Raw genomic sequence first — 14,320 nt, forward strand, 5'->3', positions numbered from 1 at the left:
GTTGGCTATAACGCCCGCGGGGGCCAGGGCCGGTGTAGGCCCTTGAGGCCTGCGGCAACCGGCTCGCCCTCAGTGCCCCGGCTGGCGGCAGCGGCTCGCCCGTCTGCCCCGGCGGGGCCAGCGGAGTCCCGGCCCCGCGGGAAGCAGGAAGGGGGCGGCGGGGGTGCTCCCGCCGAGGGAAGGCGCCGGGGCCGCCGGTCCTGGCCCTGCCGCCCGCCCGCCCCGCCCGGGGCCGGGCTGGCTCCGCCCCCGCCGAGCCCGGAACCCTCCGTCCCAGCGGCGGTTTCCGCCCGGCGCACCAGGCCCGGACCGGAGGCGGAAGCGTGGGCGGCGGGCCGGGCCGGGGCAGCGCGGTGGCGGTTGTGCGGGTGGTGGTGGCGGCGGCGGGAAGCGGGCCGGGCCTCATGGCCTCCTCCTCCAGCATCGACATCGAGGACGCGACCCAGCACCTGCGGGACATCCTCAAGCTGGACCGGCCGGGAGGTGAGGGGCCGGGACCGAGGGGGCGCGGGAGGCCGCCGCCGGCGGGCCTGGGCGGGGCCGCGGCACACGGCCGGCGGCCGCGCTGCCCTGTCCCGGGCCGGGGCTGCAGGACCCTCCTCGGCCGGTGCGCCGCGGCTCCGCCGTCTGTCAGGCGGCCGCGCTCCGGGACTGGGCCCGTCTCCCTCGGGGCGCCGGTGGCATCGCCCTCCGCCGGCTCTGTCCCGCCCGGGGCGGGGGGGTCCCGCTCGGTCCTGCCCCGCTCCCCGAAGAGGCCGGGAGCCAGCGGGGAGGCCTGTACCAGCCGGGTAAGGAGAGAAGCCAGCGACCTAGCTTGAGGACTCTCGCGTATGGGAGAGGATGTTTGTCGTTGAGCAGAGCGGGGCAGCTCAGACCCAGAGCTCGCTGCTGCTGCAGGTCCCTGGGCTCTTTTTATCCGAGAGGTATTGCTGCTGAGAACTGATCAGCACTGATCTTCTCGACCCAAGTCTCCCCCCTGTGTTAAGAATACTTTGAGTTTTTCCCAAGGTGTCTTGCTGGGCTCAGTGGAAGGGGCTATTGGGCCTCTCTGAGATCAGTGCCATCCTCACACCTCATGAGGTAACAGTCTGAAGGACACTGAGACCATGAATATTTTAAAAAGAAAAAAAAAAAAAACTTAGCCTCTGGGTAGAGGACAGAATTTATGCCCATGTTGTGCTCCTGTTGAGGAAAAGGCAGGAATAACATAGCTTTTATGTGTCTTGAGAGTCAATACGAATGTGCTACTCCCAAAGCCACTACTACGTGTGCTGCCTTTTGCTTGGCCAAAAGGGTGAGAGGTTGGATGCAGGATTGTTGTGGGAGGTGTGTAGAGGCACATGGGGTGATGGAGCAAACCTACAGGAAGCCAGCTTTGTTAGTTTTACTACCCATAGAGAAACTTCTCATTACCTGAAGTAGTTTCTCTTGTTTCTGGAGCACTTGGGTGCTCCCAGATTATAATTCTTAAAAGAAAATACATTTTTCCTTCACAGTGCAGCACTCTATACTTGAAAGACTGAAAGGAGAACTCAGTGCAGGGATGAGGAATGCTTGTTTCAAAAGCAGTTTCTGAACTGAAAGGATATGTCATGGACGGGAAATAGTTGGAGGTGTTTCTGTTGTCTCAAGATAACTTGACTTTCCCCTGAAGCAGCTTCTCCTGCTGGTTGAAGCAAAGGAGTTATTTACTGAGTATGGCTTATTTATTTTCATTTTTCTTCTTTCCTCTTCATTCTTTGTATACCTTCTCTGTCAACTCTAGCGTGCAAGAATGCAGTTAAAAGGAAAAGGAGCAAATGTACAGTAAGTCAAGCAGTAAGGAACCTGTGCTTGTTCTCAGCAGAAATCACTGCCTGGGTGAATCACTGCAAATAGACTTGAAAGAACTGGACATAATAAAGTGAAGAGCAAGAGTACTTGTTTGTTGACTGAAAGCCTCTGAAAATCCTGTTAGGATGTCAGAGGAAAGGGAAACTGGAGGATCCTTCAAGGCTTTTGAAAGAGAATAGAAGCAGCCTCATGAATTGCATGCGTAGGACTAGTCTTGTCTGGCATAAAGTTGCTGTGGTCAAGGTCCTCTGTAGTTCCAGTTTCTGTTACACCCTGGGTTTCACTTAATATCCAGCAGAGACTAGTGTACCTGCTTTCCAAGGCTGCTGCCAGGAAGAAGGTTTTGCAGTACTAGGTGCACATAGCTATGAGCAGCATTATGTTATTCTTGGTCCTGTCCAGGCAGATGACAAGAAACACTCCCCTCTCTAAAGAGTTTACAACTGTCACAGCACTTTTTTAGTTCTCCTGGGTTTGGAGATTGTGAAAGTGCAATCCACCACCAAAGTCTCTCTTGACACAGTTTTCTCCCAGTTTCAGCAAACATCATCCATTGCTTCAGGAGCCCTTGCCCGTTTTTGATGCCATGCCCTCAGCAAAGGGAAGCTGCATGATCAAACCACGGACCTCCCAGCTGGGGCCTGTAGACAGGCCATCAATGCCAGTGTGCTGTGGAGGAGAGTCCCTGCTGGGGCTGTGGGCAGGATCCTTCAATCCGTGCTGAAATCTCTGCTGATAACCAGGTGTTACGTGGGCTCACCCTGCTCATGTGGCGTTTATCAGGGAAGTCACCATTCAGTACAAAGTACCGTCCCCGTCCCCGATGCAGCAGGGGGTGGGAGCAGGAAGAGTTCAGGATCTTGGCTCTGATTGCTCCTGCTTTCCTGCTCTTTAAAAAGGTAACGAATACAATCGCGCTTTTTTCCCTTTGAAGGCCAATACTAGTCTAGGCTAATGTTTTGTTCAAATACCTGCTAAACCCTGAGCCTGTTCCCTTCTTTTATGCCTTCAGGACAGTGTGCAGGCAGCACCTCTGCTTGTCTGGCTCCCGCTAAGACAGAGTAATGGGCTAAGCCCATTCCTGAACCTTGGTGTACTTTTGTTGTGCCCATCGGCCTCTGTGGAGCGTTTCCTCCTTCCCTTTCCCATGGAGCAAACGTCACTGTCCTTCTGTCCAGAAAAGAGCGGAGATACTTACATGAGCCATTCCTGTTGCTGCAAATAGAGCAAAGAACATGTGCTCTTTCTCTGGTAGACGGGATGCTTTTTCTGTAGTGAATATTTTCCTGCTTTTGGTTGCAAAGGATAAATTGCAGTCGATGGAAGCTGCTGCAAGTGGACGAGCACCCACCATATGCTATAGGAATAAGGGGCGCATCTTAATCTTGCAACAGCAAGCACAGCACAAATGTGTTAGGTGGTTACAGGATGGCGTTCCCTGGCCTGAAGTTTCCTTGTGCTGTGTGAGCACCGCTGCTGTTTTCTTCGTGCAGTGCAGGTAAACTGAGGTGAGCACCCAAATGGTCTCTGCATCAGGATACCCTGTTGCTGCACAGGCTTTTTGTGTCCATAGCATAGTTGCTGATTTAATGACTCTGTTCATAAACAGACAAGTTTTAAATATTCTTCTGGCAAATGAATAATAGTCACAGTTATTTCTGTAGGCAGCAGCACTCATCCTGATATGTTAAAGCCTACTTAATAACTGAAAGCTTGCCTTACTTTCAAAGGACATGCCTCATGCCCACAGTTATGTTTAGGTTTGTTATGTGTGCCAGTAACTGTGGAGCTTCTGGTCCTGGGAGCAGCCATTTTGCAAGAGCTCAGCAGCAGTTGTTACCTGGCAACAGTATACGAAATTCCAGTTTTCAAAACCAGTGAAAATTTCAAGCGAGGATTTTGCTGAGACAGGAGGCTTTGACTTCAGTGTACTGATGTGTAAGGGCAGATGGAGTGGGCTTGCTCTCCAGTGGGGATTGTCAACTCTTTACCTTGCTAGTGAAGTAGAGAGAAGAGTTGTCTTCACCCCCTGTTACACCTGTCCCTTTCCAAAAGCCTTCAAAAGGCATGGAGGCCACCAGGCAACTTTTGCTAGGCCAAATACATGAAGTCTGGGCACATGCGCTCTTGAAAGCACAGCTGAAACTCTGAACAAATGGTTGCTTTACGTAAAACTTGAGTGCTGTAAACTTCTAAGTAACTAGTTGACCAAGGGAAAAATATGGGAATCCTGTAGGCACAGCTGCACGGTTTCATAGCTAAGTTACTTGAATGCCTGGGCTCTGAGGTCAGGTCTCGCAGTCAGAAACCAGTTTTGGAAAGTAACAAATGTATTATTTCCAGCCAACCGCAAATATTGCAGCTAGCCACTGTATTGCTGGACTTCAGAGATCTCTCTGCAGGCATGAGGGTTAGAAATGACTCTTCAAGAACCTTTTGGTCTGGCACTTGATTCAGTAAATCTGAATCACCAGCTTAGTCTTTCTGATCCAAGACTGTTTGCTCCTCAAACCTGGTAAGTTCCTTGTACCTGTTCTTTGGTGTTTTTCTGGTCTGCTGGGATTGCTTGTGTAAGAAAAAAGCTATGACTTCACTCGTTTGTGTGGAGATAAGTTTCTTACATGGAAGGTCTCTTACACATCCTTTTTGGAGAAGAATACTTTTCCCAACCAATTCAGCATATTCTACCTGATAGACAAGTAGAACCTGACAAAAAACATCTGGAGGTAGTGTATTTCACCCAGTGCTATTTCTTTTAAATGGAGATTGTGCACGGTTGGTCATGCTTTTCCCTAGGTTCAGTGAACGAGAACCAGAGACAGTCAAACTCCTATAATGGAGACCTGAATGGACTGCTGGTGCCTGATCCCATCGTGGCCGGAGATGGACCTTCTTTGGCTAAGCCAGTGCATCGCAGCATTTCTCTGGGAGCCCTGCAGGAGAAGCAAGTCATGTAAGTTTTGTCAAAAAAAGGCTTTTTAACCAAAAATGGTTAAAAATTAGTTCTGATGAGCCTGGACAAGCATGCTGGGAATCTGACGGTGAGTTTTACGTTGAGTTCAGGTGGCAGTTGTGAGTCCATGCTATTGGTCAGAGCTTTTGTAGCTTTTGCGATGCTGATGCATGGAGCCTGCCATCCCTGCTGCTCAGGAACTGAAGAATATCAGCAGAGCTGTTTAGGGAGAAGGGGAGCAGGACTGGTCGCATGGCGGATATTGCAAGTCAGAATGGAGGTAAATTAGCAGGACTCTGGGTGGAACTTAGCGTTCTCATGTAGACCTCCAGCTGGACTCTTTCAGGGACCCACGTTACCTAAGTGGTAACTTATACCAGTTTGTAGACCTTGCACTTGTCGAAGTATTTCTCTCCACATAACTTAAAACAGGACAAATGATCCTGAGATAGATTTCTACCTAACTTTTTGCTGAGTTGTCTGTATACATCAGTGTGTTTTGGACAGTACATGTGCTTTTACCGCTTATATGCGAGAGAACACATGCATATAGAACACCTTGGATTTGTCATGGGACTAATAATACAAATCCACATCAGTCTAACTAGTGTAATGCTTGGCTTCATGTGCTGACTGTTAACATCAGAGCTCATGTAAATAGCTTTTGTTTGGGTTCTCTGGTCATAGTTTTGGGAGAGGATGCTGTGAGAACTATGACCAGTGTGCACTGTGGTTGATAAGGTTCAACTGGTTGGCTGTGGTCTCTTTGCACCTTCCAATGTTGGGTAGTAGTCAAGGCTACTTTAATCAAATGTATTTCTGTGCTCAAGTCAAATAGACTAATGGACTGCGAAAAGAGACTGGAGGTTTTTAAGCTGAACAAACCAGGTGTTTGGCGCTCTCAAACCTGTGACACATGGGGAAGGGAGACTCTTAACTCAAAGTAGTTTCTGTTTTCAGTTGTTCAGTTCAAACCTCCTAGATGCACAGATATTCTTTCTGCATTGCTGTTAAAATTATGAATGGTAAATATCTGACGTCTGTTCTCTTCCTGTGAGTCCTGTCTGAGTGTTTTTTTTTCCCCTTTGTTTTTCTTAAAAGCTGTCTTTCTGGTGATGACAGCTCCACTTGTGTAGTGATATCAGCAAAAGATGTGGAGATAGTGGCCAGCAGTGATTCCAGCATCACCAGTAAGGCCAGAGGGAGTAACAAGGTAAGGAGCAAGACAAAGCATAGTTCTGTCTCTTTTTTTAGTCACATCAGCTCATGCTTAAATATTTTAAACAGAAATTACTATCTTCTTTCCTGTGTTATAGGAGCTTCTAATTAGGTAGACGTTTGTCAAGGAGCTTAAGAAGGGGAGAAAAAAATAGGAGTGGTATCTTGTTAGCTGATTGTTACTGTTATTCCAGAGTCTGGCCAAGTTATCGTCTAATTTTCAGGAATAATTCCATGATCTAAGCTGTAGGCTCCTGGGAAAGTGCCCTTCCTTCACAAACTAGCTTTCCCTACTGATTGTTTCTTCACTGGAAGGTCCTCACTATGGAGGGAGGGTTGCTCTTGATAGCTTGCTAGCCTCAGTCCTGCTGAGGGCTCCACTCAGCAGATCAGAGCTGCAGAAGAACCAATGTTCTGAGATTAGAACTAGTGCTGTAGCAGAGTATGAAGACATGCTGAGAACAAATGCTAATAATTGGGAGAGAGGACTCTGGTCTTGATCCTCACAGCAGTTTTCTATATCATTTTGTTCCTCGATGTGCAGTGAATTAAGGGACCACAGAGATAGTAAATGAATATTGTACTGTGTTATCATTATTTTTCATAGATAATACCGAAGATAAAAATGAAGAGGAGGATCACTGCCATAATTTCCATAGTATTTCTTAATTCTTTGCTCGCAGAGGCAATGCTTATCAAATAAGACCAGGACTCTCAGTTTCTTGGAAAGCAGTATTAAAAGTAAAAAGCAAGTGCCCATGCAGCAAATGTGTTTCTGTATTTCAAAAAGTTTCCAATAACTGGGAATCCAGACACAGTGCTAATAAAGAGGTAAAGGCTGCTTTGCTGTAGTTGCAGGGTAAAGTGTTGTTTTGCAGTGTGACAAATTCAACGAGTTGCATTCCTTCTTGCAATGGAAGGAAACATTCCTCAGCCTCCAGAACTTTGAATGTTTAGGGCTCTGCTGCCTGGTATTCAACGTGCAGTTCTCCTTACCAACTGCTGCTTCTAATAGTTTCCTATTAAGAATTACAGATCTTCCCAGGAGGAAATCATATATTTGCAAGTTTGTTCCAGGAAAAAGTTAATTCCAGACATTTCTCATATTTTGTTTTCTTTCTCTTGAGCAGGTGAAAATACAGCCTGTTGCTAGATATGACTGGGAGCAGAAATACTATTATGGCAATCTGATAGCTGTTTCAAACTCCTACCTGGCTTATGCCATTAGAGGTGAGATACCTTCTTGTCTTGGATGTGATTTGTATTCTTTTGTTCTGTGTATCTCTAAAAGAGGCAAAGTTTGCATCAGAAGATGATAACTGGCAATAATTGAAATGCTTCTTGGAATACCAAGATCAGGGTGCTGTTGTAGTGGAAGTACAAGTGAAGCTGGAGCTACAGGGGAGGGAAGAGTTGGTGGTGCAGGAGAGTTTCCACGGAGAAGGAAAGCTTTTCTGAAGTTAGAAATAAAAGAAAGAGGAGGTCTCACTGAGGATGGAGGAAAAGTTGAAGTATTACATTGGTTTTACTGGACAGTAAGCTGATGTTCAGATTACTCTCTAATTAAATATTTCTGCAGTAAACAAGCTTCTCTGTAGCTAAGCACAGAAACAGCCCCATGGTAATTTGAGCAGATAAATGTTTGCGATGGATTTGCTTGCATAAATTTAGAGTTGAGTTTAAGGCTAAATTTAGAGGAGCCAAAGAGCAATGTAGATGCAGCGTATTTTGCAATAAGAAGGGAGAAAAAAGCAGAACAACGCAGGGAAAGACTGTTTCACAACAAACATGAAACAAATGAACACTTAGTCATCTGCAGTGTCTCTTTCTGCTCTCATATAAGCACACAGTGTTTGGGGCTCCATCGGCTCTTCCCTTTCTTCTTAGTTCTAACACCCATCAGTTTTTCTGGCCTTTTATGAAATCTACTACTCCTGTGTTTTTTCCTAGCTGAGGTTATTTTAGAGCAGCTTTAGGGTGTCTCACCCTTTTCTAAAGTATTAAAGCTTGGGTGCAGTAACACTATGGAAAGCTGAGTGGTCTGCTAGGGCTGGCTTGGGCATCGAAAAGTGGAAAGAATAGGGTCTCCATAAGACTGCCTGCATTATAGTGATGTTTGTCTGAAATGGGGAAGTTGGAAACTTTGCTTGGTATGTGCATGCTCAAAAGCACGGTCTTTTCAGTCATGCAAGCCAAAAAGCAGTACTTTTTGCCAGGTAAGTGTTCATGCTTTTTACATTCCCCTTACGGAACATATATTTGAGCTACCTCCTCTTAGTGACTCCTTTTCTCCACTTACTGAAAATGAAATTGCAATTAAAATTAATTCACTGTCACTGGAGGTCAGCCTTGGAGGTTTGGTAGCTTTGTCATGAGCCCAGGATAAAGATTTAGGCCTTACATTTAATGAAGGCATTTTTCACAATAATAATCCTGGGAATCACAAGAAGTCAACTTCTGTTGACTTTTTAAGTAGAGCAACTTAGAAATTGAGGTGCTCAAGAAATTGTAGAAGATATGGGGAATTAAGCTGCCCCTTACAAGGCAGGCAAACTCCTTGATGCTGCTGTTCCAGTCTTCTGCACCAAAGCTGAAAAGTGCAGTGAATATTTGTGCACGTATCCTGGGTCTTGAAAGGGCTTGTTAACATGGTACCTATTGATACGGGTTTTCAGTGTGTTGCCAGTGGCAGCTGATGGCAGGATGGGTGCTGGAAATGACAAGCCGATGGCTGGAAACAAAGGCAGTCCTGTGGGGAAACAGCACAGATAAATGATGACTTCTCCCTCTCTCTTTTCTGCAGCTGCCACTAATGGCTCCGCTATGGTGCGGGTGTTGAGCGTCAGCGCTGCTGAGCGGACCTTGCTGAAAGGATTCACAGGCGGTGTGGCAGACCTGGCTTTTGCTCATCTCAACTCCAACCAGCTGGCATGCCTGGATGAGGCCGGCAACCTTTTTGTCTGGCGCCTGGCCATGGATAAAGAAAAAATCCAGTATCTTGTCAAAATACACCTCATAACAGTCTTTGTGTAATGGTTAGATGTGAATGCAGCCTCAAAATTGCAACTCATTTTGTAGCCTTTTCAGAATAGCAGCTTGTAGGGGGAAGGTCAATAGTTCTGCCTCTTCCAGAGTATCAAATCAATCAACCTGTGCCTGTATTCAGCCCAATCGTTATGTGAAATTGCATGTAACTTGAAATTCTAGGAGTGACACCTCAGTGCTCCTTCTGGTCCAGGCAAAAGTAGTCACTGAGAAGTGTCAGTCTGTACTAGCTGGCCTTACACATGAACACTGTCACCTCAACCAGGTGACAAAGCTTTTTACTCACACTTGTCTGGTTCTAGCTCTTTTCCTCAGTTACTTATCTGGGGAAGAGGATGTAATTCTTCCCTCCTGCTCACTGTCTTCCTTCTAAACCTGTCATCCCTCTTCTTTTGGTGGTCCCGAAATGTTATTTTTAGTGTTTGATTCATTGCCCTAAATCTTTTCCTTTTAATTGCTAGGAGTCACTGCTCAGTGCTTTTGGGAATTATGTCAGTCTGTGGGATATGTCGTCTTAGGTTGTGCCGCCTTAATTTTAATTGTATACTATCATTTCAAAAGCAACTGGAGCAAAGGTGGTTGTAGTTGTTTAAGATCTGATTTGTATGGGTGGATGAGAGCACTCAGTCTGGGGCAACGTGGTAGCTTTTCTGTCTTTCTGTGGTAGTGTTGCTATGCTAGCTGAAATCATTTAATCTGTCCATTAGCAGTTGCGTGGATTGCACGTTCAGGGGGGTGTGTGTGTGCTCCTGTTATGCTTATCCTGTCCCTGTCTGTAGCCTGCAAGAGAAAATTGTGAGACTCTACTAACTTTTGTAAGCTTAACCTCTTCTGCCAGTGAAGAAGTGCTAGCTTGCCACCTTTCTTAGCGGAATCCTTTTATCTGATTTTGAATCTCAATGATTCAAAAAATCTTGAGGTTTAGTAGTATTTACCGGAGGACCACACCCAAATAGGTTATTGATGAGTGTCAGTAGCACTGCCAGAATGTTATGTTTCTTAACCGTTGTGATCAGAGAGGAGATCTTGGTTAACATCAAGCGACCTGACAATACCCCATTGAACACCTCTCGAAGAATCATCTGGTGCCCTTTCATCCCAGATGATAACGAGGAGAGTGGTGAAGAGGGAAGTCAGACATTGGCATTGTTGCATGAGGACAGGGTAAGGAAACCTTGCTTTTGAAACGTTGTCCCTTATAAAAGGGAGAGAATCTAATGAAGGAAAGAACCGATATGATCAGAGATGTAAAGGCTCCTGTCTAGTCTGTGCTGGGGATCCTCCCATAATATGATATGTGGGATTCCTCTCTTCCGAGGAGAGGTCATACTGATCTTTCTTCAGGGCTCAGGAGGAAGGAAAGTGGTAACTTCTGCTTACCATCAAATAGCGGGACCACTATAAACAATGTGGAGGGCCAGAGGGTTCACTCATCTGCTCAGGCTGAGCCAGTTCCTAGGGGCAGGGGATTGGTGAGCCACAACTACAACTGCCAAGAGCAGTTCCCTGTACTTATGTATAGCTGGGTGTCAGGAAAGCATCTAATGGCCAGATTGGATGGAAGTGGGAAGGTTTTTGCCATTGGGCTGGTATGTCAGGATATAAGACAAGGATATAAGAAATTCTCTACTGGGTCAGATCAGTAGTTGTAGAAATAAACCTGTGTGCCCACGTTTGTTTTCCAGGCAGAGGTGTGGGATTTGGACATCATCCGAACGAACAACAGCTCCTGGCCAGTGGAAGTGCCTAGCATCAAAGAAGGCTTCATTGTAGTGAAAGGCCACAGCACGGTATAAACCTGTTTTGCTTTCTTTACTGCCATCACATAGGTGATCACTACAGATCGCTTGAGTTTTCTTTAGGTTATAGTGTCTCAGGAGCTGCAGTTCTTAGGACAGTTGGCTGTAAAAAAAAAAAAAGTTTCTTACCCATCCACACTAACACCCACAACCTGCTGGCTATGTACTCACACTACTGGTAAGTAACCTTTGTTTAAATAACCAAGGTGCATGTGTAGTCATTTGCTTTGAAAATGGCTCTTGAAAAAATTCATCTGTATTTCCAAGGGCCTATTTGACAACCTGGGCTGTATTTTGACTATGTTGTTATATCTCCTGGTAAATGGAACACTTAACACTGCAGTGGTTTACTGCTGGATGAGAAAGGGAAAATTAAGCCCGATGTCATCTTTATTCTTCTATGATTTCCCTGATGAGTATAGTTATATCTGTGAGTACAGTGGACCAGGACTGCAGCTGAGTATCCAGTGGGTGATATTTCGAATATAAAATAAACAACTGGAAAGAGTCCAATTTCACTTCCTGAACAGACTGATGACAAAGTAATTGTATTGCTTAGATGAAACAATTATGATCATGAGATAATAATTACTGTGAAAAGCCAGAAGATCCCAAACCAAAATGAGCTCTGTTCATAACATGAGTAATAGTGGGAACAGTGGCAGCACAATCCATTGTACTTAAATTCGCTGTCTGGAAAAGGTGATTGTTAATTATTATTGCAAGAAAAGCCCTGTCAGTTCTTCTGTGAATGGTTAAGTTGCCTGGTGACATGTCTGTTAGAAATCACTCTGACCTCATGTACTATCAGACTGTTAGTGAAATTCCTGTGTGAAGAGAGTACTCTTTCTCCAGGAAGAGCTATAAAATCACTTTTCTGTGTCTTTTTTTCCCCCTCTCTGTGTAGTGCCTGAGTGAGGGAGCACTTTCTCCAGATGGAACTGTGTTGGCCACAGCAAGTCATGATGGTTTTGTCAAATTCTGGCAGATCTATATTGAGGGGCAAGACGAGCCAAGGTAACTGGAGAATTAGAAAATGGAGGATCTTGGAACAGAGAGCAGCATTTTGTCTGTGAGAATTTCCTTGTTACAGAATCACCTGCAATGGTCGTTCTCAGGACATTATAAAGATATAGGGTGAATGTTTGTAAAGTAATTTGTTGCAAAAGAGTTGTATCACTGAATATCATGTATGCTCGAGGTCTGATGAACTTGGGGAAAAAAGCAAAGAGCTGTGTCTGGAAGCAGGAGCTCTGTGCTTTGCGTAGGCTGTAGTCAAACTCTTTTGCGCTGTTCCTGTAAATGAAGAAAGCTGCTCTGAGCTGTTCTTTTCAATGTTGACTTCTTTTCTGTATTGTTAAGACACCAAACGAAATACCAACACATGGTTTCTTTTTTTGTCACAATCTATGGCTGCATGGGCTGTGATCTCCGTATTTGATATAAGCCTGTAAACAGCTATGAGCTGATAACACTTGGTGGCTGCTGACTTAATGCTGTCTTTGGACAAGGGGTAATGCATTCAGCACCCACCTTATATATTCCTTATTTACTACTCCCTGCACGCTCAGTCTTTTCTAATTCTTTCTTAGGTGTCTTCATGAGTGGAAACCCCATGATGGTAGGCCTCTTTCCTGCCTGCTTTTCTGTGACAACCATAAAAAACAAGACCCAGAGTAAGTTCCCAATCCTGTACTTGGATTATCAAAGTTTAGTGGTGTCTTCTAACTCTACCTTTGGAGGGTTCCTTGTAACTGCATTGTGCTTGTAAAAAATTAGGGTTGTGGCAGGAGCAAGTCCTGTCCTCTTTGTAGTCAGTTTTCTAGTGATGGAGAAATAAATAAGGCTCTGGAGCACAGTATAAACTGACGTTAATTCTAGTGTCAATTCCATGAAAGCAATGAAAATTCTAAATTGATGAGTCCTTTCAGGTTTGTGGTATGGTCAGTTCTAACTGGCCTGTAATCCTCCAAATTTCTACTGCGGTTGATTAAAAAGTAACTTTTTTTTTTTTTTTTTTTAAATTTTTATTCTTTCTTCAGTCAGTTGTGGCCTTAAGGTTCTTGAGAGCTACAAGAGCTATAGTGGTTTCTAATCTGCCTCAGAAGTAGAGATTTTCTGGGAACTTGAACACATGGTTGGGCAAAGTCAGCTATGGACAGCTTGTGAGGAACTTTTCTGTGAAACACCCTTATAGGAAGAACCAGATCTTCTTTAAGAGATCTTAATTCTGTTGTGCCTGCAGGGTTCCCTTCTGGAGATTTCTCATCACAGGAGCAGATCAGAATAGAGAACTGAAGATGTGGTGCACTGTGTCGTGGACCTGTCTGCAGACTGTCCGGTAGGTGTTGATATGCCAGCTCCCCTGAAGGGCTGGATTTACTTTGATGAGCAGTGGATCATAACAAAGCTCTCAATGTCCAGGTATACTTACTTTGCAAAGGTGATCCTTGATCTGCAATGGAGTCTACTTTAGCCCCAGTTAGAGCCTCCTCCTTTGCCACTCTGATCTATCTGTTGAAAGCTATCAGGACTGTGACAGACTGTCAGGTCAAGCTTTGGCAAGAGAGAGGAGGTTGATCCTTTTATACAGCCTCCCTGGTGTTACCAAGACCTGTTTGTCTTCACTTTGGTCTGTAGAGCACAGACGTACCTGTAGGATGAGGAGAGACATTCCAAATTGCACTCCTTGAGAGCTTTCTTCTGTAAAAATACTAGATATTAAAAACCAATCTAGGATGTCTTCCTTTTATTGCTTTTTCTGATTTAAATAACAAGACACTGCTATGTGTTCAACTTATGTTCTTTGGTATTACTTTTCTGCTGGTGGATTGTGGCCTGTCAGATCACATGCATGTGTAAAGCCACTTGTGAATTGCCCCCTTAAAATAAGAAGAATATGGCATACAGCTGAGTGCTGCTTTTTCCACCTCATGCTACAGAAAGTCCAAAACCTATAGAAGGGTTATTTTGGTTTGGTGGATTTTTGTTTTTAAATCTGTAGCATTGGCTCTTGTCCTCCTATGAATGTGGAACATTGATGACAAACTGTCATCTTTCATTTAAATGTTCAGAATCTATATCTAGATCCTATTCTGTGATCTCCATGCTGGTCTCTTAGCTGAAGTCAGCACTGATTTCTGCAATGATGTTTTTGTTCTAGTGGGTGGTTGCACTGTAATATGGCTATAAAATCCTTAAGATTTTTTTTTTTAACTAATGCAGTTTCATAGCAGTCATTCTGGTTGTGCTAATCTGCCTTGCTTTCTGCACCCCTCCCACCCCCTTGTTTGTGGATCTAGCTTTTCTCCTGATATCTTCAGCTCCACGAGTATTCTTCCCAGCCTGAAAGTTTGCCTGGACCTCTCCGCTGAATATCTGATATTGAGCGATGTGCAGAGGAAAGTAGGTGGTTCGTTTTATTGCTGGCTGTGTGGGTAATAGTGACAGAAGGAGAAATGACCATCTGTGT

General features: G+C 45.1%; 1 protein-coding gene across 3 annotated transcripts in view; it reads left to right on the top strand.

Moving 5' to 3' along the window:
• Positions 1 to 323: 323 nt before the first annotated feature.
• EDC4 (enhancer of mRNA decapping 4) overlaps positions 324 to 14,320 on the top strand; it is a 38,716-nt gene continuing 24,719 nt past the window's right edge. For all 3 annotated transcript variants that reach the window (XR_014229020.1, XM_082319981.1, XM_082319980.1), the window contains exons 1-11: positions 324 to 483; positions 4,630 to 4,786; positions 5,888 to 5,999; positions 7,135 to 7,234; positions 8,808 to 8,997; positions 10,066 to 10,213; positions 10,735 to 10,839; positions 11,756 to 11,865; positions 12,441 to 12,524; positions 13,094 to 13,189; positions 14,151 to 14,253. Coding sequence is in view for 2 of the 3 variants with exons in the window: in XM_082319981.1 (XP_082176107.1) it covers positions 405 to 483; positions 4,630 to 4,786; positions 5,888 to 5,999; positions 7,135 to 7,234; positions 8,808 to 8,997; positions 10,066 to 10,213; positions 10,735 to 10,839; positions 11,756 to 11,865; positions 12,441 to 12,524; positions 13,094 to 13,189; positions 14,151 to 14,253 (1,284 nt within the window). In the remaining variant the exon portion in view is untranslated. The remainder of the gene's footprint in view (positions 484 to 4,629; positions 4,787 to 5,887; positions 6,000 to 7,134; positions 7,235 to 8,807; positions 8,998 to 10,065; positions 10,214 to 10,734; positions 10,840 to 11,755; positions 11,866 to 12,440; positions 12,525 to 13,093; positions 13,190 to 14,150; positions 14,254 to 14,320) is intronic.

This window comes from Platalea leucorodia (assembly GCF_965183815.1).
Source record: "Platalea leucorodia genome assembly, chromosome: 8".
Taxonomy (NCBI): domain Eukaryota; kingdom Metazoa; phylum Chordata; class Aves; order Pelecaniformes; family Threskiornithidae; genus Platalea; species Platalea leucorodia.